Below are 28,000 nucleotides of genomic sequence, written 5' to 3' on the forward strand. Positions count from 1 at the left end.
AAGTCTAAAATCTAATCCCCAATCCTGAACTTGACTTAGTCACTGCCAAGCTTTCAACTACTAAGTGCTAACCTAACTTGCAAGGGGATTCCCACAGAATCATGAAACACAATACAGATGTACAAAGGACCTCTAAGGACATCTATGACTTTTTTTTTTTAATTTTGTACTCTCTACCTTTTTTCGCTCTATGACTTTTTCTTACAAACTTCACTGTTTGCCTTTTTCCATGAGACTCAAGACAGACAAAATTAAACAGAAAAAAATAAAATAAAAAAATTGAAGGAGAAGAACTTCTGTTAGCTTGGGTAGCTATAGGAACACTGTGCTTTTCACTCTTTTTCTTGCTTCAAACACTGGCTGTTTACCCTTATTTATAGAAGGGGAAGCCTCTAAGGTTGGAGCTCTTGAACCGAGCCAACTTCTTCTTCTTCATGCAAAACCGGTTCGGCCAGAGAGAGAGAGGAGAGGAAACCGAATGCTATAACCAACATGCAATTACCTCTATGTCTTCCCTTTACACCAAGCTTCATCAATCCGCGCCTTCCATCTTGACTTGCACTCCAAGAAGGATTCCTAGCCCTTGATGAGTTCTTGATGATGACAGCTTCTTCTGCTCTAACTTCTGCCTCATCCTCCACGTAGCTACAGTAGCTACCTCCTGTGGTAGTTGATCAAAAGCTGAGACAAGCCATCCCTCCAAGGATCTTCTTCCTCTGACCGAATTGATATCCACCATTTTTGGTATGGAGAGCTTAAGATCTCTTCACTACATCTTACCTTTTGTGGTAAAAATCTCAGTCTATCCATACTTTAGATTTTTTTTTCTTGATGCCATCATCACTATGGCTTCTAGCTTCTTCTTCTTCACTCTGATATCTTGCAAAAGCTTCCATCTTCTTCTCTGTTAAGTGACCGAAAGCAAGAAGAGAGATGAGAGAGAAGAGAGAGTAGATAGAGAAATTAAAAAACTTTGAGCTTAAGAAAGAGAATAAAATTAATTGAGTTTGTTTCTTCCCTTTGCTGAGTAGCGTGTAGCACTAATGATAGCAATCAAATCAATTGCTATTTCTCTCTCATGATTCCAATGTAATTAATGTGAGTTGAATTAAATTTGAAATCCATCTTATGTTGAGAGGAAGTGAGTGACCGAACTAAGCATGCAAAGCTTTCTTCCATCTCTCTCTTTAGTTTCGGACCAAGCTAGTTAGTTTCAAACCAAAAATATTTTGGGCTAAAGATAATAATTAAAATTTGGCCCATCATAGCAATAATTTCATCCACTTATCATATATATAAATTTCATCAAGGCTGATTATTATCACATTAGGCTTATATTGAAAATACTGGCCCAACCAACACAACAATACTTCAGCCACTTAATATAACAAATCACTCAAGGCTGATTGCATTTTCTTAGCACAATTAGGCTTTGTTTTTGCTCTTATGCCCAATATACATAACCTGCAAAATAACAAAATTATTAATCAGGAAATATAACTTTAAAGATTAAATTAATAATTTTATAATTAATTATTTTAATAATGTTTGATCATCATCAAATTAATTTAGAGTTTTCCAAACTCATCAGTGATGATATTAGCATTTTAGCTTGGAATATTAGGGAGGATTCCAACAAAATATCTTGTGTACATTGTAAAGAATTGGTTGTAAATTTCATCAGTCAATTTTAATTCTTATTAAAACTCATATTGCCTTTGAGAAGATGAAAAATGTTTTGAAAAAAGGTTGCGTTATAGAAAGGCTAGTATAGTTGAAGCTCGAAGTCATAGTGGTGGGATTTGGGTTCTATGTTCAAATCAGAATATAAATATTACACTATTGGATATTGTGAATCAATGTGTCAGCATACAGGTTGATATGGGTTCAGCATGTTAGATCTGTTCTGCAGTGTATGGCAACCTACAAGCCAAGTTTCGTGAACAATTGTGGGATGATCTTCATAGACTTTCTCTTAACTTTTAAAAACCTTGGTTAGTGATTAGTGATTTTAATGAGATTTTATTTTCTAGTGAGGTTAAAGGGGGGGGGGGACGTTAAGAGCACTAGAGTTGATCTTTTTGCTAACACCTTGGATCATTGTGGCATTTTTGACATGGGACTATTGGGAGGAAATATACTCGGTATAGGAGGGTTAGAGGATGTATTCAAATGGCAAAAAAGCTGGATAGAGCTCTCATTAATTAGGATTGGCGTATGTTATTTCCAGAATCCTATACTGAGGTGTTAGGAAGAGTACACTCTGATCATTGTCCGCTTTTAGTCCATTACAACAAGACTAGTACCTTTAGAAAGAAAATCATCTATTTAGATTTTAAGCAACTTGGTTGACTCATTCTCAGTTTAATAGCATTGTTTCTTAAGCATGGAACAATAGTTCTCCAGATGTTGTGAAAAGTCTTATTGAGGAATATTTAGAGGTAGATTAATGACATTCAAGTTGCTTTGGAGAGAGTTGAAGATCCCTTTTTGCGCATTGAAGAGAAATAGATTTAGGAGGAGTTCAACACCATTCTTATATAGGAAAAGATTTTGTGGTATTATAAATCTAAAGAACTATGGGTCATGTTTGGAGAGAATAAGATCCATGGCTTGCTTCTTGATAATGGAACCTGGCCTACAGATGATAACATTCTTGAATCAGAAGTTAATTCTTTCTTCCAAAGATTTTTTTGTACAAGCGAGCATATTGATATTGAAGGGATGGGTGATTTTGTTCTTCTTTATTTTAGTCAGATATCTTGCCAAAAATTTATTAAGTCAATTTCTTTGGAGGAAGTAAGAAGTGCTATTATAGGTATGACTTCTTATAAAGCTTCAAGACAGATTGTTTTCAAGCACTTTTTTTAAAGAATTCTAGAAGGCTTTCTTGGATAAACTCTTGGAGGCAATTCTTCGACACACTAATTGTTCTTATTTCTAAGGTGGGCTATCCAACATGCTTAAAGGACTTTCGGCTTATTAATCTATGCAACATCATCTATAAGATCATCACTAACTCCGACCATTTCTTACAGAAGTAGTAGGGCCTCTGTAAGAAGGATTTATTCCTGGTAAGGGGAGCACATAAAATATCATTATTGATAAAAAAGTGTTGCATTTCATGCAAGAAACTAAATCCAAGAAAGGTGTTATGGCTTTTAAGATTGATCTTAAGAAGACCTATGTAGGGTAGATTGGAGGTTTCTGGAGTATTTCTTTAGTAGATTTGGGTTTCCCACAAGCATAATTCGCCTTGTTATGTCTTGTATCTGTTATGTGAAATTCAAGTAGACTAGAGAACTTTTAGCCTAAAAGAGGGCTAAGGCAAAAGAGCCTATGTCTCTTTATCTTTTTGTTTTATGGATGGAAATTTTGGTTGGCTTCATTAATCATATGGTAGTCTCATGTTCCTAGATACCAGTTTCAAATTTTCGAAAATGACCCAAAATTTTTCACCTTATGTTTGCAGATGATCTCTTACTGTTCACTACCAAATGTCGGGTGGAGATGATTATGAAGACCCTTGACCTTTTTACTAAGGCATCCAGTTTGAAGGTTAACTTTAGTTAATCTAAGGCGTAGTGCTCAAAGAATCTTCTGTTAAGAAGAAGGAATATTTTGTTCGAATATCTAATATTCGTTTCACTCAGCACTTGAAAAATTACTTGGGAGTTAATATTGAGGATGAAAAAGCAGCTAAAAAAATTGTTCATGAGGTTATCGAGAAGATTCATCAAGGATTAGCTAGTTAAAAATAGCATCTTCTGCTATGTCTTCCATTTTTATCTATCAAATGTAAGTCATTATTTTAACTTTGTAACACCCTAAATAAATTATACCAAACATATCCTTGAGGTTTTTAGAATATATATATATATATATATATATATATATATATATATATATATATATATATATATATATAGACACACACAAAAAAGGAGTACTCAAAGAGATCTTAATAAAAGAGATCTTAATAAAACTATATAATATGTTTAGAAAAAGTATAGCGACATTCAATCATTTAAACAAAATAAAAATAGAAAAGAAAAATAAAACATCTTATGAGTCTTAACTCTTAATCCCAGCTATTATTCAAATAAAAGTATCCTAAAGAGAAATATCTAGAGAAAAAAGAAAAAAAAACACATCCTAGACTAAATTTGTCAAAGCAACTCTCATTCTTGTCTCATGCTCCATCCTTCGTTAGAATCTTTTAATGCTCCACAAATTATAAATTTGGATACCAATGGTCCTCCTTCAACGCTTTTTCGTAGGATAAAAATTTTGTTCCACCACGTGAAATATGACACATACTCAACTCTTGAACCCAAAAGAAAAGTGAAATTCTCCTCAGGATCTTCTTCATCTCTTACTTCTTTGATAAGATCGTTAAACTTGTTCTCTTCCATCTTGGATTCCAAACTAAGGTAAACTGTTTCTAGTGATTTGTCTCTTAGGCACTGGAATGTTCGTATTTAGAAAAGTGATGACTGATAATTGGGGGTTATTTTTCACACTACGATCTAAGTAGTTGGTATGGAACATAATGATAATGGTCGTAATTATGTCACTCTCGGGAGTGCTATATTGTCTCTACCCAATGTGCCATAATTCGGAAAAAAAAGGATGAGAACTCAAAATTCTCAAAAGACATATTATATAACACCTTCATACTTATTTCCAACTCATTAGATGAGATTTTAAAAAAAAATGTAATATGTATTATAATTTTTCTTAGGCCATAAAGAAAGAGAAATTAAAAAAAAAAAACTATAACATCAGCATATTCAATTATGTAGAGAAAAATTTAATGAAAATTAGAAAAAGAACAACAAATATAACTATATTTTTTTTTACACTCTTCATTACTTTTTTTTGTGACTTTTATAAAAGATATTGAGCTCAAATTTGCTATAAATTGGTATGAATTTTCTTTTCTTATTGAAGTTCTTATTACAAAGACTTGTCAATTATCTTCCTCTACTAAAAAATCATTATCGTGATTATCTTATTTATAGAATCACCTTTTTTTTACTGAAAAATCATTTTCTAGATTCTTTTAACAATGAAGACTACTTAGAATATAATAATGATAAAAAATATATCAAAGAGGAAAGTATATACGTTCCACACATAAATGTTATGCATATGCATTCGTAAAAGAAAATCTATGTATAAAAATAACGGCAAAGTACAATATTAAACCAAATGGTTGGAAAAATTACAAGATTCTACCAAAGCCAAAAATATAACATGGATCACCCAAAAGCATGTTTTTATATAATTTGAATCAAACTATTTCGAATTAGAAAATCAGATGTAATTTGAATCATATCAATTCGAATTAATAGGGAAGTGTAATTCGAATTTGGTCAACTCAAATTATGCATGCGTTAAATCCTAGGTAGTTCAAATCTAGCTCATTCGAATTATGTATGCAGGTTGAGTTAGGATAGTTCGAATCATAGTGAGTCAAATTATAAGGAAAAAATTTGAAATGTAGTTCGAATCTAGCTTATTCGAATTATATATATAATTCGAAGTTGGTTGTTTCGAATTATGAGGCTCCAGACGTGTATAAGTATGGTGTGAACATGAATTTCTCTCATTAGAGTGAAACACAATGGCTAGTGAGGAGAGTTTTTTAGTTTTGGTGCATTACAGAGGGTCCATTAAGAAAAAAACATGCTCTGGTGTGAAGTTCACTGATAAGGATCCCCTCAGTATTTTTATGAGACCTACAACGAGCTTCAATGACTTCCTGAATTCTATAATATAGAAACTTGGGCTGCAAGGTATGAAACGGATTGAGAAGTTATTCTATCGCATTCCGATCTCAGTGCTGCGAGATGACGTGAAGTATGATTCATTCGTCATAGGGAGTGACAAGGATTTGGAGGTCCTGTTCCGTTGTCGTCGGTAGTTTCCCGGGGTTAGGACACCTGAGCTGTTGGCAAAGCTGGTTGATGTGGTCTCTAGCTCAGGAGATTCGAACCATAATACCTAAACTCCAGGTACAACAGCCGGTTCTAGTTTGAGACCTGTTAGTGCATCTTCATCCGTACTTGTGATTGCACCTCAGGACGAGCCTATGGCCTCCCCGTCGTTCGCCGTTGATCTTAACCGCAGTGGTAGTGGAGAGGTTGGTATCGTTGATAGGGTGTCGATTTTCTTGCAGTGTGGAGCACCGGCTGATATGGATGATGCATTGCCGGATGATGATGACGCTGATGATGTGGAGTCGGACATCATTGCTGATGATAGTGGTGATGACATTGCAGCGAGTAATCCAGCTGGGGCTGGCGGTGGTTCTAGCTCTGGGACTCAGCAGTACCTCCGCACTTTTCATTCTTGGACTTGGATGCCATGAGACAGGAGGGAGTTCTTGGGGAATCCACTGGATTTAGTGCCAAAGATACCCAGCGTACTGGAGGTCTTTTAAAGTTTTAGGTTGGTCAACAGTTTCAGGATAAAGAGGAGGTTGTGTTAAATGTGAAGACGTATAGCATCCGACGCAGGGTACAGTACAAAGTGGTGGAGTCCGATTATCGCAAGTACCTTGGGAAGTGTACTGAATTTGGGAATGGGGTGTACATGGTTGATTAGGATCAGTCTCCGCCAGCGCAAGGGTATTTGGGAGGTAAAACAGTACAATGGACCTCATACTTGTCTAGCCACGTCGATCTCGAGCGATCACAGGAGTCTTGATTATCATGTGATCTCGGCCTTCATCATGCCAATGGTTAGAGTTGATGCATCCGTCTGCATCAAGGTACTTCTGAATGCGACAGCGGTACATTTCGAGTTTAGGCCGACTTATAGTTTTCTATAAATTCAAAATTCTCAATATTTTTGAATGCATTAATTTCAATTCTATTTTTTCATATGTTAATCAAATAAAAGTGCTTTTATAAAATATTTTTTCTCTTACGAATACCCTAACCGCCGACTTGGAGTTGACGTGAAGCCGTGAAGGCATTTTAAGCACCTTCATTACCATCTCCAACCTCTTTTAGTGCTTTTATAAAATATTTTTTCTCTTGCGGATACCCCTAACCGCCGTTTTGGAGTTGACGTGAAGACATTTCAAGCTTCCCTCATTACCATCTTCGACCTCTTTCGTCTAGACTGCAGAGGTCGAAGATGATAGTGAGGGTGCTTGAAGTGCCTTCAATCTAGCTCATTTACACATAACGAAAACGTGTATTTCATAAGAACAAAAAAAAGATGTTTTTTTTAATTATTGATTTCTTGTTAAAAATACGTTTTTTGATGAAAAATGTATCTAATCAATCATATAATTTTTTTTTATAATAACATACTTATATATTACAAAATTTACCAATGTTAAATTATTAAAAAAATTATATAATTAAAACTAAAATCTTAAAACTTTTTACGAAAGCACTTATATTTAAACGATATATGAAAAAAATAGAAATGAAATTAGTGCATCTAAGATATTGAAAATATTAAATTTAAAAAAAATGAGAAAAAATTGGTGAAGGGACTAGCTTGGTGCATGACATTCAATTTGAGGGACTAAAATGAGTCACTTAATGCAAAGTGAGGGACTAATTTGGTGCACCTACAATGATGACATAATGGACGACACGTGGACGAATACTGTTGCGACATGTGGCACAAACAGACACGTGGCCAAATAACATTGTGACACGTGACACAACCATCCACATCAGCATGCCACATGTCATTGGTCACCACATCATCATATCATTACACGTGGCCAAATCATAGAATGACACGTGTCACTTACAGTCCACGTCATCAAGCCGCCTCATCACGTCGTTAATGGAAAATGAGTCAGGGACGTAATTGGTGCAAATGGAATCTTAGAAACGATTTTAGTGCACGACGTCAATCTCAGGGACCATTTTGGGGTTTAACTTGTAAAATCATATTTTAACAACAATAATAATAGATAATGCTTGCTAAGAAATTATAGTTCAAATGACATAGTCTTCCCGTACTCATCCAAGAGTTTGTAGGTTCGAATCTCCCTATCTTTGCTTAAAATGGTCCTTGAAATTCTTAGCACGTTTTAGTTCGATCTCTGATTTTTTAAAATGATCAAAGGTCTTCAAATTGCAAACGGTGAATCTACAAGGTAGCGATTCTTTCTCGCCACACTGCCAATGAGTTGAAGACATGGTCTAATAGCAACTTAAAGCTGGATTTTATTCCTCCTAGACAACGGGTTAAGTGGGAACCTTCTCGAGGTATTTACTTTAAATTGAATTGTGATGCCATCATTGTAACTCATCAAAATGTAGCTAGATTTGGTTGTCTTATCAGACATTCAAACGAAGGTTGGATTATGAGCAGTGACGGATCTAGAAAATTTTGATAGTGAGGGCAAAAATATATATATTTTTATAATAAAAATATTATGTGTACATAAAAATTAGTTATCAAATTATTTAATAATTATTATGTATTTGTATATAAATATATGTATTATTTAATTTATTTTTAATGTGTATTTTTTATTTCAATATATATACACAGGTAGTTATTTTCGATGTAAATATAACATGATTAGTTTTTATAATATCTAATTTTACAAATTAAAACACTAAAATAATCATTTATAAATAGGGTAAAGTATATTTTTTGTCCTTAAAGTTTGACAAAAGTTTTAAAAATATCCCTATGTTTTATTTTGTTTCAATTTTGTCCCAAAAGTTTTCGATTTGTATCAAATATACCCCTGAACGGCTAATTTTTCAAAAAATTTAAGATCGATTCAACAACAATTTCATAAGAACAACCCCTCAACACAAGCAAATCAAGTATAATTTTCATGCATTATTGTTATATTGGCCTTAAATTTTTTGAAAATTTAGTCTCCGAGAATATATTTGATGTAAATCGAATACTTTTGGGACAAAATTGAAACAAAATAAAACTTAGGGGTATTTTTAAAACTTTTGCCAAACTTCAGGGACAAAAAATATACTTTACCCTTATAAATATCTGTCTTTTTATATAGGATAATGCTACATATTCATATTTTTTTGTTAACCAAGTCCAATCAAATTTGTCTAAGACAATAAAAATCAGTTATGACTAATATTATTTTAAATTTTATTGTTTAACTTGGTTAGACTTAGTTCATAAAAAGACTTGGATGTGTAGTATTTCTTTTACATATATATAAGTAAATACTTATTTAAAAATTTACTTCTTATACAATTAGAAGTCAATTCTTATTGAGATTCATAGTTGAAAAAGTTTTTTCAATTAATGTAGTTACAGAAAAATTAAAACTAATATAAAAAAAAAGATAAATAACACTCTTTCAAGTTAATTTCTAAGAAAAAGCACAAATTTCATTTAAATTGAGAATTGATCATTCTAATGACATCTAATATGAAACTTTTAAATTGACTATGAAATACCAAAAGTTGAGTAAAAACTTATTGTGGGGTCAAATTTAATAATTTAGTGGGGCAAATAAATATTATTATCATATACTACTCAAAAAAATTTCAAATCGTAGTGGGGGCGATTGCCCCCACACTCGTATACATACATCCGTCCCTGATTATGAGATGCTTGGGGACCCTTCCTTGTTGGAATATTTTTCGCTGTGAGCTTTTCTCTGTTTGGAGGGGTCTAGTCTTAGCTTGAGAGTGCGGCATTAAGGACCACATCTGCGAAACTGATTACTTAGATGTGTTTTTTTCTACTCAAGAAACTGGACTCACCTAACCAATCAAGAGACAGATATTCTTATCAAGATTCAGGAACTTCTCCTACAACCTTGGACTCTGCACTTTGAGTGGATTCCGAGGGAAGCCAACAAAACAAAGTCGCAGATTGGCTAGCTCACTCTGGAGCAAGAAGCTTTAATGAAGCTGTGTGGCTAAAACCGTCAGAACAACTTATTAATGTTCTTAACATTGATGCTAATGTAATCCTCTGATTTGTTTCTCTCCCCTTATGGGAGTTTTGGACGCCAAAAAAATAGTATACGCATGTCCATTAAAATTTAGATGGAAGAATAAGGGAAATACATGTTCTACATTTGCTTTCTTAAACATGTATTTCCCTAACTCAAGTCAGCTTAGGTAAAGTCAAACAAATTGTAGATACTAACAGTAGTTTAACCCAAAGAACAAGTTTCAGTTTTTGTGCAATATTTTCTGTTTCACCAAGTTATCACTTTAAATATCATCCTAATAAACATTACCTTGGAATATTTCAAAATTCATACAAGATGTAAAACATTAGACAATTCCCAACTACAAGACATTGGTGTTAACAGGTTTTAGCTATAACTATAAACTAAGATTTCACTATATCTGCCACAGAGAAACTCCAAAGTCTGAAAGTTGTAGTTACTGCCAAATTATCCATTGGAAAGAAGGGAACTCAAACTAGAATGCACATCACTATGAAGCTTTTCAAGTTGCAACACCCAGTTAGCCTGCTGAAGCAGATATCTGTGTGAAGGGATCTTCTTGTATAGTCATTATCACAAGTATTGTTCTTGTATCCTGGCGCGGTTCTCCTCCCACCATAATCTAGCATGCATTTCTCCGAACCTCTCTCGGCTGCATAGAAGAATGCGCAAAGAAAATTATGAATTAAGTGAGCATGATTAATTGGTGAAACAACCATATCCAATTGCCGAAATTGAGATGATTGTCCAAAATCAAGGAAGGACAGAGTTTTCACACAACTTGCATTAAAAGTAATTTATTTTCCGAGTAACATTTATCGCTACCTGAACCGTACTCGCCGAAGTTCTCTGGCTCCGCCTGGCAGTGCTCTGATAGTGATGTATACTCCCGGTTCATCTTGTTCAACCCATTCAGTTTCCATATCACTGGCATTGCTGTTTGAGAGCTCACCCGAGTGGTCTCCCTCTCCCAATGAACTCGTCCTTGCTGAAGCATCCAGGGATGATCTTTCAGTTTTTATTGCAGTAATGTCGGAGAGTTTAGGTGTTGAGGCTAGACAGCTAGTTTCATAGCAAGGGCGAGGTTGCGTATGGTGGTGATCCAGAGAATCCGAAGAAGAGTACCCCATTCCAATTGGGTGGTGAAAATGACTAGGCAGGGGCTCCTTGCTGAGAGGAGGAGTGACTGGGCTGTCCCTCACAGATTCAATCCTTGAACTTTGCTGAAACAAAAAAAGGAAAGTTTCTAACACCGAACAAAATGCTATATCATTATAGCAATTGATTAAAATAGAAGATTCTAAGTGAACCGCTCATGTACTCAAGTGCAAAATACAACACATTGTTATACACCAAGTTAGAATCCAATGTTAACATACTTCTAAATCATTGAAGAGCCAGGTTCCTAACTAGGCTTAAATTCTTGACATCAATTTACAAAAAGGTTTATGTGCACACCTCATCTTCAGATCTAGGTGGGGTTGGAAGAGGAACAGCTTGTTGATTGAACCTTTGAACATTGTATAACTCCATGACCTTGTCGTAGTTTTCGGTCCACCACCTCTGAGCTTGCCATTTATTGAACATCTCTCGACTGATCACACACATAAACTGACAATTAGAACTGTCTTCAATAGGCTTTTCAAAAAAGAAAACAAAATCTGACATCAAGCTCTTACAATGACCATAGAAAAATAGAAACAAGAAATGGCAGAATGACAAATTTGAGGGATTAGATGATTGATGTACATGCAAAGACAAACGTGAAGGTTAAACCCGTTGTAACAATTATGAATTATCTAAGAAAAGAAGTAAATAGTTCAAGGCATTCATAGGTGAAGTGTTCTGGCATGAACAGAACCACAGTCCACAGGCAAGAACTTTTATAGTTCTCACCAATCAAAAAAATAGACTACTACACCCACACACGGGAAACATTTGATTGTCGCCAATCTAATTACCAACTAATACTTGAAGGTAATCTAAAATTATAATTATCATGGTTAAATAATCATATATTTTAGAGACTCCAATAAGAGAAATGGATCCCGGCTGTTCTCATGAACAGCAGGGGAATTGCTACAAAAGTGGATCAAACAGACACAAGACAATTGCACCAATTGGGTACGATTAACAAAATAAGAAATAAAAAATGTTATGGAATAGAAAGTTATATTTTTGACGGCCTAACCAACACGCCAAATGAAGGAGTTTTCATTAACTCATGCAAACAAATAAAAAAGACACATGTTCATGAACTATTATTAATGATTGAATAGACCATTCTAGTAACCTTTCCTGATTCTTGTCTTGTAAACTTAAATTTAAATTCTCTTTATTAATAATAAACAGTGTTTTTTCTCCACAAAAAGAGTTTCTTGTATTTCTGCTTTTTTTTTTGCTGCATAGAACAGGTTCTTTATCTTTTCTTTTTCTTTTTCTTTTTCTTTCTTTTCTTTTTTTCTTCTTTTTTTGGGCTGAGAGGAGGGAGTGCATTTAAATCACCAGGCTAAGATTAAAAGTTCATTTTGCTTTTGCCCCAATTCTTGTACCACCACACAAGCATGAGCTACTGACAATGGAACAAAGGTGAGGTCCTCCAAAGAGGCACAACACAAACAACATAGATCCTGCCAATCTAGAATCTCAAGGCTCAACAAAAAGCATGTGATCACTCTCATACAAAACATGTACTTAAATGCCAGATCAAATAAGAGAAAGGTTCAAATCACAAAGGACAAAGCCACACACAGGAAAAAGCTAGCTACATGTGATCACACATTTACACAACTCAAAAGCAAATTGGAACCTTGTTCAATTGCCACAACATACAAAACAAGATAAAGGGTAGTTACCTGAACCGTATCCGCTTCAGATCGTTCCCACCCTGAGGCAATGAAACAAAAGTAATGAGCACACCGGGCTCCACTTGTGCAACCCATTCTTTAGGCTCATCCTCCTCCATGAACACCACTGACTCGGTCCGTCCACTAACCGATGCCGGCGTCCCTTCCCCACTCGAAAGCCCTTTCAACCTGGCTTCCATTTCCTTCCCCCACATCCTTGGGGTTGAATTGGAGCTACCCGTTCTTCGGTAGGCCCAGTGAAACCTCGCTGAATCCGAACCCATATCCGAGTCAGCATAATTCCCTTTCCTATTACCATTTGAAGATCCGGAACAAGGCTTGCAATTCTTATATGCCCCAGAAGCCTTCACTGCCATGTCCTTGATCTGCAAAAACCAAAAATCCATCTCTTTTTTCACAATGGTTGCACTCTTTGAGAGGAACAAAATAAGAAAACAAAAATGAGTCTTTTTTTTCTTCTCTCTCATTCCATGATTTGTTTTCCTTCGGGCTTCAATAATTCAATAACGATGAAATTGAGAAATTCTAATTCTATTATATTAGTCTTATTGAGTAGAATCCAAAAACATGAAGGAATGCATAATTTTAAGAGCTGGCTTTTAGAATTTGTACCTGGGCAGTGAGAGCCTTGATGGCTTGCTTCGTGCTTGGTGTATGAACAGCTTCTTCATCTTCTGGTTGGTGAAGAGATCCATTGTTGAGTTGTTTGGAACATGCTATGCAAGTTAACATTTTTTTTTGCTGATTTCCTCCTTCACTTGATTCTCAACTCTAAAAGGAAAAAAAGTTAACCCAAGTTATCACTACCAACCCCTATCTTAATGGGGGGAAATGATGGCACTTTTCAACAATCATATACAAATTAAAGATCTGGGGCCAACTTTTTCAATCAACTAAATTTAAAAAACAAAAACAAAAAATAACGAAATCTCCATTGGATCAAATGTGCTGCTCTGCACAACAAGAACTATGTTTTCAAATCCAGCTAACAAGACAGTGTGTATAATTTATAAACCAAAAAAAAAAAAAAAAAACAACCCAAAGAACGGAAGAAGAAAAAATAGAGGTAATCCTATGAAGAATGAAATACTAAATCACAAGTCAGAGAGGAAGAGAGAGAGAGAGAGAGAGAGAACAGAGAAGTGAACGTTAGGCATAGTTAGATGTAAATACACGTTTCAAGGCGAGATTTTGGATCAAAAAGCTTTAAGCAAAATAAAATAAAATAAAATATTTCTTAATTTATTTCAAATTATTTTAATGACGGAAGTAAAAACTTTGATTCTCTCTCTGACTCTCTGTCTTAACTCTCGACAGAACTAAACAAAAAAACAAACACATGGCGTGCAAGTTAGAAAACAAGAAGCACGAGTAACAAACATAAAGCAGAAATAATAGAAACACAAATACATAAATGACTCACCCATTTGAGAGATTTGAGCTTCAACTCTAATTTAATAATAACAATAATAATAAGTTGTGTTGATCTTAGTTGGTTTGGTGTGCTATGAGTTACAGTGAAGTTTGGCAGAGTGAGGTGTCGTTTGAGGTTTGGATTTGGAGAGTACTATTAAGTATCACTATGCGAGTGCTGTGTGTAATGTAACGTGTTATGGTGTGTCTGCATTATATATAGACATAGAGACTCATTAATGGATTACTGGTTTTTTTCTATTTTCTTTTTTTTTTTTTTTAAGAAGAAAGAGAGAGAGAGAGAGAGAGAGTTAAAGGTAAAGGGGAGGGTGGGGGCGTGCGTGTGGCACCGTATTCGTTTCTTTTGTTTGTCTCCGATGGAACGCTTCAGAAGAGAGCGAATAATTTAAAACACAGGGAAAAGGTGAAAATGAGAGCGTAGCGGCGTGAAGTTTATGATGTGCTTTGTTTACAGCACACACAAACAGAGAGGAAAGAATAATTATACTAGGGCTTCGGCTTGGGGAGTAACTCTAGCGACTTTTACAAGGGTGTATCATTTAGTTACTTCTTGATGCATGGACACTGACATGGAATATGATACGATACGGGACACATCGACATACAAATTTTAAAATTTTACATGATATGAACACATATATAAAAAATATAAAGTATTGGAAGATTTTCAGTAATTTTTAACTTAATTATAAAAAATATATATAATATATATAATTAAGATCAACGGTTAAAAATTACTGATACATCGGTATGACGGTACATTTGAAAATTTTTCTAAAGTATTTTTTAGATAAATCGTAATGATAATTTGATATTTTATTGATATTAAAATATAAATTAAATTTTTTTAATTATTTTTAATGTCTTATTTTAATTATATCAAGTATTTAAAATATTTTTTATTTTAATAATTAATAATATATACTATATTTAAATTTATTTTAAGAATATATGTTAAAAATAAGACTGGACATGCTGATACGTGATGGTATTTAGGTGTGTCCAGGCATGTCCGGAGAAAATTTTTTTATCTTTTATTAAGATACAGTTGGACACAGCAGACACGCGTGTCGGACAAGTGTCGGTGAGTGCCGTATCCGAAATGACACGGCAACTCAATGAAGTGTCCGTGCTTTTGTTTTCGGATTTTGAGAGAGAAATATAAAGATATAAAATTATATTTGATAGATTAAATATAGAAAGAGATATTATATTTAGAGATATTAAATTAATATATTTTATATTTATTTTAATAAAAAAATATAGAAATACTAATAAAAGATACCATTTATTTTTTTATTATTTCTATTAAACTTTTATAATTATAGTTTTATTATTGTATTTTTCTTTCCATTTTTTTAAATAAAAAAATAAATTAATTAAATTTTCCTAATTTATTCTAATTTATCACTAAATAACATACAAAAACACTAATTTTTATATATCTGTTCTTTATATTTTGTTCTCAATGTCTTGCCTAATTCTGTTTACAGAACCAAATACATCCTAAGAGATTTTGCATCAGACAAATTAATTTTTGAAAAATAAAATATATTAAATGAGTTTATGATGTTTATTTTTATCGGATACATAAGGTGAATACAGATCGAATTGGATCGGATATGGCCAAAATTTCGATCTGATCCGCACTAAAATCATCGGATCATATCGGATTCAATATCCACTATTTTTAAGTTTAGAACGGATCGGATCTTGTATATATCCACAAAACATATAAATATTTAAAAAGCTTATTTTTATTAAAAAATATCAATAAAGTACTATTTTTCTACTCTTTTAAACATGTTTACTCTTAAAATATTATTAAACATATTTTTCTTAAATAATAAAAATAAAATAATACAAGATATATGATCATTATTAGTTAAAATAAAACATAAAAAGAATATTTACTTATTTTTTTATTTATTTTTGTGGATCCACAGATATACGATCGAATATGCGAATGCTTGTATGAAATTCGCAATCCGATTCTATTAGTATGCGGCTTAGATCCAATAGTCTTGCTGATCGAATCAATATCCACAATTTTCATATTAGATTCGAATAAATACTACAGATATGCGGATCAAATCCGATTTATAAACATCCTACGAACACATACATAAAAGTTCTTTTACTAGACGAGTAGCACAATATTGTTTTGATATTAATTGATTTTATAATATTAAATATTAATCCCAATTGGAGATATTTGACTCTAATTTCAAACATGATCACCAACAAAAGCTCTAGCTATAACGGGAAGAGAGGAAGAGGAATAGATGATTCAAGTAGATAGTTCTAGATATGTTGTTTCGATTTAATGTTTTGTATCAAAATGACATCATAAAACTATTATTTTTTTTTATAATGAAAGGGGCCACAGGCTCAAAGATAAATCAAAAGATTAATCCACAACTATTTTTGAGAACTTTACTTCCCTTATATCTGCGAGAAGATGTAACATCAACAGTGACAAAGGATACCCAAAAACAGTGACCCCCTCTTCCATCGTGTGTCCGAGCTTCGTTATCGTATCAGCAGAAAAATTTGATTCCCTATAGACATGGCTGATTTTTATTCTCTCCAACCTGGTTTCAAGCTCCTTGATCGAATGAGCCAGAGATGAGTTCGCGTGGGCTTCAACTGAAGGCACCCCAACAATGGTGATAGCGCAGCGAGAGTCCGATTCAACCTCTAGTTTAGGGATAACTATCTCAACTGTAAGCTTGATCCCAAGATACATCCCTAAAGTTTTGCCGTGGTTATACTGCAGCAGTTTATATTCATGCAAAATCCCGAAATGAACTCTCCATTCGGATCTCTAAGCACACCACCACACGCTCATCTACTTCCTGGTTGGTACACAGAGCCGTCGACATTCAACTTGACCCACCCTTCCTCTAGAGGCGTCCAACCCAACTTGAATCTCCTTCGTAAGTCTCATATTATTAATTGAATTATCTGTATTGTCAAGGGGTGAGACATAATTTTTTGATAATCTAGTGATTAAATGACAAAGTTGATTATTTTGTATGTTCTGGTTATCAAAGATAAGCTCATTTCTGCACCTTCATAGAGTATTACAGGTTGTAACAAAGTGGATGGTCCAAGAAGTCCCATTTTGCATATGAGAGATTAAATTCAAGTTTATTCTTAACCATTCCTTAAACTTCTGGTTGAAGAAAATATTTCGATAATCTCTATTTACCATGCTCTTTCAAATACTACAAGCAAAAGGGCAGTTTTGTAATATGTGGAGCAAGGTTTTCTCCTCTTTGTGACACTTCGATCATCTATCATTCTCGGTAAGGCCTCTCTTCTTTCTATTTGAATTTATCAGAAGCACCTCATGGCTGAGTAACCAGGTAAAGGCTTTTAACTTCTGAGGTAGTTTAATTTTCCACAACTGTTTGTATGAAAAATTCGCTTCCTCGTTGCCGTTATAGTAAAATTCATAGGCTGATTTTACAGTGAAAACTCCATTAGGGGTTTGTAGACACCCTACTATGTCACCCCCGATCCAATCATTGGGCGCTTTAATTATTCGAATTTGGTATATGATTTTTTCTGGTAGCACACTCCAAATAGCCTCCCAGTTCTATTTTCCTTAGTAGCATAATCCGCAACTCTGTTGTAGCTGTTCCTCACTAGAATTATTTAGAGCTACTTCTTCTAAGCTGTGTATCCCTAAAATCCAGTAATTCCTATAGAAAGATATCTTCTTACCATCTTCTATTTGCCAAATTAAGTTCTGTTGAAAATTCTCCCAAACTCTTGTAATTTCACTCTAAATATTTGAGTTGCTGGTTTTGAGATGAATTTTAGGAATAGTTTCTTCTCCACACCCATATTTGGTCCTCATTATTTAAATCCATAAAGAGACTTGACGTATTCGACATAAATGAACATAAAAAACCTACATGATACTTTTAATTTTTTATAGACTAATTTATTTAAATTGTTCCTTTACACTTTACTTAAATATTTTAGTCTAATAAATTTACATTATCAAATCAAATTTTAACATTTTATTTTATTAGATAAATTAATTAATTATTTATGAAATATTGTTAAAAATGTTAAATAATTACTTTATCTAATAAAATATTAAAATAGGACTTTTTTTTACGAAATAAAAAATAAAAAGATAATTTAATAATTAAAATTTATTAAAAATTAAAGTATTAAAAAAATTATGAAACAATTTGGGGCATTATATTCTTATACTAGGCTTATAGGTGTTTCATAGCTAGCCATTATCACTTGGTTGCCCCCACATTAAACAAGATCGCACCTGTTGTTATTATTCTTAACAAAAGTTGCATCAAATTTATGTTTCACTTTATTAGATGATTCGTATTATTTTCTCATAATGGGAATCATTGTCTCATAGTTGCTTTCTATTTGTTTGCAATAATAATGTTTCTATTTTTTAAAATAAAGAAAAATTTAGCAATCTATGTGTACCACCCTAGGCAACCAAAAATGATATTGCTGTTTGGTCAATTTTATGGTGGTATTGGACCAAACTATTTATACAGTTTATACAAAAGTAATTAGACGCGTTCTCTGTTTAATCAAAACTTCATATTTAAATTCAGTATGTGAATAAAATAAATTAGTCATAGCAGAGTTTTATTTCATAAAACAACTTAATATTTTCACATTTTTTTTAACTTGAAAAATACTATTTTCAGATCCGATATTCAGTCGCAGATTAAGGGGAAAAAGGAAAAATAATACCCCCACTATTTTTGTTTAAAAAAATTAAAAACAAAAAAAGCACAGAATAATACTTTTGACGATTTTTAAATACCTAAAAAATATTTACAAATAGTTCTTAGTATTTTTAATTTTTAAAAATCGTCAAGCAAGTCGCCCCAATATTTTGAAAAGGAGAAGACTCACATGCAGTTTGTTTTTATGTGAAGTTGTTAGTTAAAAATCGTAGATAATTTAATATTTTTTACTAAATTATTATCTAACGATTTAGTAATTAAACTACTATCTAACAGTTTTTAACTAATAATTTTACATAAAGACAACTGCACATGAGTTTTCACTTTTTAAAAATTCATACATTGTACATAAACTACAATATCAAATTTTTTTTGCCATCTACTGCTTCTTGTTCTTCATAATGATAAATCAAAATTAGTAAAATGATTTTAACCTATATATGCAAAAGATTCACTTCAATAATGATCTTTTATCTTGCTCTAAAATAAGATTACCATATGGGGAAAATTACAATTCTATTGGGGCATATATATATGTATTATTGTATATGTGCCCCTACAACTCGGCCATAGCATCTTCCCTACAAGTATTACAACTCACCCGACAACTCCATTGCAAAGTCTATCATACAAATTTGCATATGCCTGCGAATCAACAGTTAACAATACAAAATTTCTTTAGGAGTGTCAAACAATAATTTACAAATCTTTATCCAATATTACATATAAATCACATTTAAAAAGAACAGTTATTGCCAATTTGAGTTGGTTGATTGGTCAATTTATTTGTCTGCTTAAGAAAGTGTCGGAGGTTCGAATCTCACTTTGTACATGCAGTAAACTATTGACTAGTGATAGACCCTTAAATAGAATTCAGATCCGCGACATATCATACGACTCCCTTGTGTTGTTGATGGAGAGCTAAACTCGGACACCTCAATTGTATGAGATTAAATTCATATGAAAAGTTTGATTATGTTATTGGAAAAAAAATGATTGTTTTGATGCGTAAATTTTTCTATTATGAAATGTTTGTTTATTTTTATGGTTGATTATTTTGCTTGAAAAATGTGTGTGAAAACGCATAAATATATATAAATACATAATAATTTATTTTTAATGTTTATAGAGTTTTTTGTTTTGTTTTTTATTTTGAAAAATTGGGTTCTAACATTTAAAAGGATAGTTTAAATGATTCAAATAAATAGTATTGGACTAGAAAAATAGAAACAAATAAGGGGTCAAAAATACCAATTCAAGTTAAATAATATATGATGATACTGGTAATTCAAATTAATGTTTAGGAATGCAATATCTATCATTATTAAGTATAGTAGTGATTTATATCTAGGTGACTTAAGTTTTGTTTGATAAAGTTTTTAAAAATATGAAAAGTTCAAATATCTTTTTTTGTATTTGGCAAATCAAAATATCATGTATTTGTATTTGAAGAATGCTTTTAAAATTTAAGGATGTTATTGAAAGAATTTAAAGAAAAATTTTGTAAGCGTTTTGGACATCCCAAAAAAAAAAAAAAAAATTATGTACTAGAATAAAGTGTCACTTAAATCCTAAACTTTTTTCGTTTTGACGACTTTAATTTTGAACATGTTTATAGTCTCCTTTGGTTCTTCTTCATGTTCTACACTTTAATCAATCTTAAATTAGAAACAATCAAAATAAACTAAATCTATGAAAAAAAATTAACTCAAGCTAAAAATGTAGATATTATCATCACTCCAAAATTAAGAGTTAGCTGTTCGCACGTTGAAATAAGATAATCTAATAATTAATCATCGAAAAAGAATAAAGAATAATCAAGTTACTTCAACTTGAGATTACTTTGAAAATACATGGAGTGACACTTTATTGTTCGACAGGCTGGAAACTTATTAATATGAAAGACATAAATAACTTATAACATCCTCTATTTAATTCATGTGCTTAGAATGTGTGGAGTGCACTAAGAGTAAATGCATGTTCAAATTATTCTTTCTTGCATCTATGAAGTTATTGTTTGCGCAAAAATCGAATAACCATAATAATATAATAATATGATAATATGTTTAATTAAGATTGTGTCTTCATCATTTCTAACCATTTTTTTATTTTTAGACAAATTAGTCTCTAATAAAAAAATATAAATTAGTTTCTATCCCCTATCCTTTTATAACATTAGATGAATTAAATAGTCTTTAATTAAAAAAAAAATTATTAAACTCTTATCTTTTTTTGAAAAAAAAAAAGGGACAAATTAAATCTGTCTTTAATTTTTTTTAAAAATGATATATAATATGTTTGAAAGATTAAATTGACCGAAGATTTAAAGATAACAATGAGTAATTTGTTATTTTATTTTATTATAATTTAATTGATTTTAATATTCAAATATTAAAGTCAAATTGTCAACGATTTTTTGAAGATTAACAGTTCGAAGTATAAATTATTAATTAATTTGAAATATTAACTAATATTTAAATTATATAAATAAAATTATACAAATAATATACAAATATTTTTAATTATCTCAGTATAAATTTTAGAATGTTATTTTTAATATTATTTATATAAAAAAATAGATAAAGTTTAGAGAATTTGAAATTGTTCTAGATAATTTTAGCAAATTTTAAAATATCTTATAAGATTTTAGAAGATTCTAAATCATAATAGATGACTTTAAAAGATCAAAGAATAAGAATATTCTAAAAGAATGTAAATATCTATAGAAATATCGAGAGTAATTTAAAGAATTCTAAAAGTATTTAGTAAAATATGGCAGATTAGATATTTATAATGAAAATTCTAGACATTTAATTTAGACCATTGATTAAATTTAATTTTAACAATCCTTTTAAGAGATAGATAGCTATATATAGGTGAGAACTTTAATTTTGAGTATTTGTAGGTCATTTGTAATAAATATTTGTGAGTGAACTGTTTTTTTTTTTTTATTGAAGTTTCATTTCTTGTTTTCTCTCGTGTTATTAGTTTTGTTACTAAGTATTGAAGTTTGATCTGACTTGATCTTAATTCAAGTGATTGAGTGAATTCAAATGGCACCACAGTAAAATTGAAGTATATCTAAGACCATGATAATTTGGCATTAGAACAAAATTTGAAAAAGAGCATAAAATGGCTCATGGATATGAGTTCTAGTGTGACTATGAAGCATGTTGAGACAAAAAAAGGGATATTATTGTTCAATAGAAAAGTAAGAAGGTCAATTTTATTTTCAAGTGAATCAAGAGATAAAGACTTTAACTTCTTAGAAGAGAGAGTGTTTTATTAAAAATATTCTATCAAAAATAAATGTGTGCTTTCAACAAAGATAGTCTTTTTTTTTTTTTTTAAGAAATTAGAGTCTTTATCTCTTAGCTTACTTGAAGAATGAATATTATTAATTTTTCATTGAGAAGGAATATCATTGCTCCTCCTTTGAGTCTCAGCATGTTCTATAGTCACAACAGAAGCCATACTCGTTAATCATTTATGCTCTTTTTCGGATCTTACTCTTATGCTAAATTGTCACGGTATTAAATACACTTTAATGCTATCATATTGAAACTTGGACTCACTCAACCTTTTGAATTAAGAGCCCGTTTGGAAAGTAGCAAAAGCTACTTTTTTTTATACTTTTGGATTATGAAAAGTTATATTACGCGTGTTTGATACCATTTTTGAGAAACGTTTTTAACTTTTCGAAAAGTTAATTAAGAGCTTTTAAACAAGTAGAAAAATATGACTTTTTCATTCTCAGAAGTTATTTTATCACTTTCATTAAAAAAAAATTGACTTCAAAATAAAAAAGACCATTGTGCAACTTTTATCTTTGGTTTTGTGAAAAATATTTTCTATTTCTGCGGGAAATATTGGCCCTCCACCACCATTTTTATGCAATATTTTATCTGTTAGAAGTACTGGCCTTCCACCATTTTTATGTAATATTTCATCTGCTAGAAGTGCTGATCTTCCACTATTTTCTTTCAATAGGGTCATTCTCTTATTTTGCAATATCTCTCCACTTTTTTATATATCTCTTCGTGTACGAAATGTTTGTTTGATTTTTTTTATGTTCTTCCTCAACGAATTCATGAAAGTGGCAAGTCCGGAAGAAAATTTAAAACTGATTGAAATGAACAAAATACTATTATATTCATAAAAATGTGTAAAAAAAAAGATGGTGGCTTGAAATAGACCTGGAACACATTTTAATAAAGTTGGTTGGACAAATTTAAAAATAAAGTTTTTGAAAGAGATTCGTTTGAATTATGAGTATAAACATTTTAAAAACAAGTGGGATTAGGTTATGTCAAATCAACATTCAATATTGAAAGGTGTTCCGAGGGTTACCTGAAACCGGATGATGTATGGGCTCGGATACGAGGCCCAAAGGCTCAAGGGAGTGGTCTCCGACTTGTCCTGCATCAGAGAGCCGTCGTTTGAGTTGTGTGTTTGAAAAGGTGGGGGTGGTACCTGCAAGACACTCCAATACCTAAGTCAGCAAGCGGTTAAGCAGGTTTTTGATATATTGGGACTTAAGTATACCTGAGCGTGTCAGTGTATTTATAGGGGATGAGCCAATAACCACCGCTGAAGTAGTTCCACTTCTGATGGTGGATAACCATCCCTACTTGAGTATGAACAGTGCCCCTACTTGAGTTCGAGCTCTTATTTTAAGTCGGAGTCAAGTATGAAGTCGGAGCTTCGAATGTCGACTTCTTCTTTCAAGTTGAGAAACCAACGTGTTTTTGGTTTGAAAAACCAACGTGATTTCAGATTGCCAACGGTCGTGTCCACTGGCTTTTCATATTAACATGTGGGGTGCGGTTACATTGGTAATGGCGTGCTCTTTAAATGAGGAGTGTTTTTTACAGTTTTGCCCCTTGGGTTCTATAAATACGCTTCTCTTTCTTCTTTCTTCTTTTTCATTTCTTCTTCCTTCATACACTTTTCACGCTTCTTTTACCTTCCTCAATACCTCTGTTTTCCTGTGTTGGTGTTTTCAAGATGCTCATTTTTTCCTTGAAGGACAGACGCTTCGTCACCCCGCCGTGCCTCTACTCCTTTCTGTGTTCTCGTGATAAAAGGCTGGCTTTCTTTTTTGTTAGTGTAGTTTCTTTCCTGTATTGAGAATCTTTATCTGAGCGTATGGATTTTTTTTAAACCAATGCCTGTGTTTAGGAAAGTTGTTGTCTGCTTTGGTTTACCTTTTATTGTTACGTTTTCCATGGTCTGAATTTTCAAGGTTCCTGTGACTTTTTAGAAATAGTATTGCTTCTTTCTTCAAAGCTATCTGTTTGATTGTTTTTCCGTGAAAGAAGACTTTTTTTTATTTCAGAACTTGTAGTAACGATTCCCTTTTTTTGTAATGTAGGTATACCATTCTATACCTCCTCTCTTGTTTCAAAAATGTCTTCCCGGATTTCTGAAGATTTGTTGAAATGGGTAGATTCTTTCGTACTTCCTCTCACTTAATAGTTGATAGCGTTTTTGTGAAAGAACTCCGTAAACACCATAGAATCTGTAGTTCTGCTGAAGATGAAGCCAAATATAATAGCCCTTGATCCTAAGGACTGGGTTTGTTGTGGGAGAGTTACTGAGTCAGAACTCCACTTTATTTTCATATATGATTGTCTGTTTACCCGTCTGGGGGGTATTTTTCCTTTTTCCAATTTTGAGATAGAGGTGTTGTTCCACTGTAGAGTGGCTCTTTCCCAAATCCATCCCAATTCTTGGGAATTTCTTAAAATCTATCAGCTTGTCAGCCGCGAACTCGGATTCCCGACCTCCTTGAGAATCTTTTTCTATCTTTTTCATTTAACAAAGCCTTTTAGTGCTCTGAATAAACAAAATAAACAATAGTGGATCTCCTTCCGAGCTATTCAAGGTCGGAAGGTATTTTCTATCTTTGATGAGTCGTTTCACGACTTTAAGAATTTCTTTTTTAAAGTTCGAGCTGTTGAGGGCTATCATCCCTTTTTCTTGAGTGAGAGCAATGAACCCCATTTTCAATTGTACTGGGAAGAAGCGGCCCCTGTAGAGAAGTACAATTTAATAGATCTGGACGAGGTAGAAGAGGCTGTGGTTGAGTTCTTCCGAGAGGCTTGGGGACGAGCTCCCAACCTTGACATGAAGAAATTCCTCCTCGGGACTCTAAGTTATATCTGTACAGAGCTAGGTAGCTTTTTATTCTTTTTATCTTAGATATATTTTTTCATTTTTTGACCTTTTTGCTGACATCCTCGAGTTTCTTTTTTCAGAAAAAATGAAAAGTGGATCCAAGGCATACCAGAAAGTGCAAGAGGAATGCTCGTGCCCAAGCTACTCAATTACAGGAGAGTAGCAGGTCGGATACCTCTTCTCCGACTAAGTCTGACTTGGAGACGTCATCTCTGAGTAAGCTGGTAAACCCTAATATTCCTCCTACTCTTCCTCCTCATTCTCTAGCTCTTACTCCTCCAGTTCCTCCCTTTTCGGAGCCGAGCTCTAAGAAGAGGAAGACTTTAGAATCCAGTGTCCTTAGTATTGGTGACGCTGGATTTGATGGGGTGAAATTTTGTGAGAGGCACATCCTTCCTCATAGTTTCATTGCTATGGATGATGCTTCTATTAAAAATCACCTTAAAGTCTTAATCCAGGAGGGGATCCGGACTGCTGGAGTATGCTATACCCTTCTTAAAGAGTTTGAGAAGGCTCCTTTGAATGCTACTCAGCATTTCTTGGAGGCTCTTCAGGCTGAGGTGGCCACTCTTCAGGAGGCCGAGAAGGGATTGGAGGAGGAAAAAATAAGCTTGGAGGCCGAGCTCTTCAAGGCTCTGGATAGGGAGAGGGAGTCTGCAGCTTCCTGCGCTTTGGCTGAAGGGTTTATGAAGAAGGCTAAGGAGAATTTTGTTAGGGTTTTTAAGGAGAATTTGAAGCTGGAGAGGCAAATGGAGCAGCTTAGGGAAAGTTATATGGATTTGGAGGAGTCGGTTGCTAAAAGGACAGAGGAGGTGTTTGAAGTGTTGAAGAATCAAGTTTGGGTTCTTGCTCCTGACCTGGACTTGTCTCCCCTTCACCCCGACAAGATTGTGGTTGATGGAGAGATTGTCTTTCCTCCTCAGCCTCCTACTGACTCGGAGCTGAAAACTGCTGGTCAGCGCTTGGTGGAGTCTCCTCCCCAAGAGGTCGCTCCTACCAGGGAGGTGATGCCTAGCTCTTCCTCTCAGCCAAAAACTGCTTCAATCGAGGAGACCCTTTCGACCCCTTCAACCGAGGAAGCTCTTCCGACCTCTTCAGCCGTTCCTGATTCCTCTCCTTCCCATGATAATAATCCTTTGATTGGCCCTGTTTGACATTATTAAGGCCCGGCTTGTAGGACCTTTTATAAACACTTTTATGTATGTTTTTTTAACATTTTTAATATGTCTGTTGTTGATTTTGGTCCTTTGAAAAGGACTTTAATGACTCTCTTACTTTATTTTCGGATAATGGTCCTTTTTGGTAGGACTCTAACAAAGTAGTCATGTTTGCCTTTTTTAGAAAAAAAGGGGTTTCTTGCATATGTGAATTTTGGCTCTAAGGTTTTTACTATGCTTTGCTTGCATGTTGAATAATTTCTCTACTGTTGGGCTTTTTGAGAAGCTTTTGTGAAAGTCTTTTTCACTACTTAGGTTTTTCAAGGATTCTCCTTCTCTACTACTTAGTGCAAATGCTCAACTTACTTTGTTATTGAGTCATTTTCATATCTTAGGCTATTTTTGCGATGCATTTCTTTCTACCTGGGCGTTCACCGACTTGTAAGTCGTTTTAGTTCCAAGTTCATATGTTCATCTTGCATACCCTCTTTACACTGACTTGTACCTCGTCACTTTATCTTGCCTCCCTCGTAGATCGAGAAACAGATTTTTGTAGTTTATCGAGCTTAAGTCAGTGCGTATCGTAGAAGTAGTAATGGAATAGATGGTAAATATATTATTATTGATGAAGTGAAACTTACAAAAATGCTTTGCTACTAAGGGAATTATTTTTCTTTCCCCTAGTCTTCGCTTTGATGCCTCGTTAAAACCCCCTTTAGGAAAACCCTTTTCGGAAAAAAACCTTGAAGTCGGAAAAAAGAGTACATCAGGGAGCGAGGTTCGCTTCTAGCTATAATATCTTTTCAGATTGCAAGTGTGCCATGACTTTGGGAGCTCGGATCCATTCAAGTTGGTCAATCTATAGTAACCAACCCAAGACTTCAGTTATCTTGAAAGGTCCCTTTCAATTCGCAGCAAGTTTTCCTTCACTCGACTTGTTTGCTCCAATGTCATTTCGTATCAGGACTAAGTCACTTGGGCGAAGCTTCTTCGAATAACCTTCTTATTGCACCTAGCTGTCATTCTTTTCTTTAACGCTGCTTGTCATATTTACGCTTGTTTTCGGACTGCTGGGAGCAATTCCAATTCCTTTTTGTGGGCTTGAACATTTCTGACCTCTTCATAAAATCTCACCCTTGGACTTTGCTTATTGATATCTACTGGGATCATGGCCTCAATTCTGAATGCAAGTCGGAAGGGTGTTTCTCTAGTCGTAGAATGGGCTGTTGTCCTATAGGCCCATAGAACCTGTGAAAGCTCTTCTACCCAAGCTCCTTTTGCTTCCTGCAACCTTTTCTTTAGTCCAGCTAGTATGACTTTATTGGCTGCTTCTGCTTGCCCATTAGCCTGGGGATGTTCTACTAATGTGAATTGATGTCTTATCTTCATGCCAGATACCAAGATTCTGAATGTAGAGTCAGTAAATTGGGTACCATTATCTGTAGTGATGGAGTGTGGAACCCCAAACCGAGTAATTATATTCCTATACAGAAATTTCTGACTTCTCTGTGTTGTGATAGTAGCTAATAGTTCTACTTCTATCCACTTGGTGAAGTAGTCTACTCCTATAATAAGGTATTTGACCTGTCCCGGCGCTTGGGAAAAAGGTTCGAGTAGGTCCAATCCCCATTTCGCAAAAGGCCAGGGAGAGGTTATACTAATGAGTTCTTCAGGGGGAGCGAC

General features: G+C 33.5%; 1 protein-coding gene across 2 annotated transcripts; it reads right to left on the reverse strand.

Annotated features, from left to right (window-relative positions):
* Positions 1-10,158: 10,158 nt before the first annotated feature.
* LOC112776883 (protein Brevis radix-like 2) lies at positions 10,159-14,707 on the reverse strand. 2 transcript variants are annotated; one of them, XM_025821157.3, is made up of 6 exons: positions 14,225-14,707; positions 13,414-13,572; positions 12,790-13,166; positions 11,393-11,528; positions 10,760-11,157; positions 10,159-10,586 (listed from the first exon to the last, which is right to left on the reverse strand). In XM_025821157.3, the coding sequence occupies exons 2-6, from the start codon at positions 13,531-13,533 to the stop codon at positions 10,508-10,510; spliced, it is 1,110 nt and encodes a 369-aa protein (XP_025676942.1). In that variant the 5' UTR covers positions 13,534-13,572; positions 14,225-14,707; the 3' UTR covers positions 10,159-10,507. The 2 variants fall into 2 exon arrangements, with proteins under 2 accessions (XP_025676942.1, XP_072083595.1); XM_072227494.1 differs by lacking the exon at positions 14,225-14,707 and having other exon boundaries at positions 13,414-13,981.
* Positions 14,708-28,000: the final 13,293 nt, after the last annotated feature.

Source organism: Arachis hypogaea, chromosome 19 (genome assembly GCF_003086295.3).
Source record: "Arachis hypogaea cultivar Tifrunner chromosome 19, arahy.Tifrunner.gnm2.J5K5, whole genome shotgun sequence".
In the NCBI taxonomy this organism is placed as follows: Eukaryota; Viridiplantae; Streptophyta; class Magnoliopsida; order Fabales; family Fabaceae; genus Arachis; species Arachis hypogaea.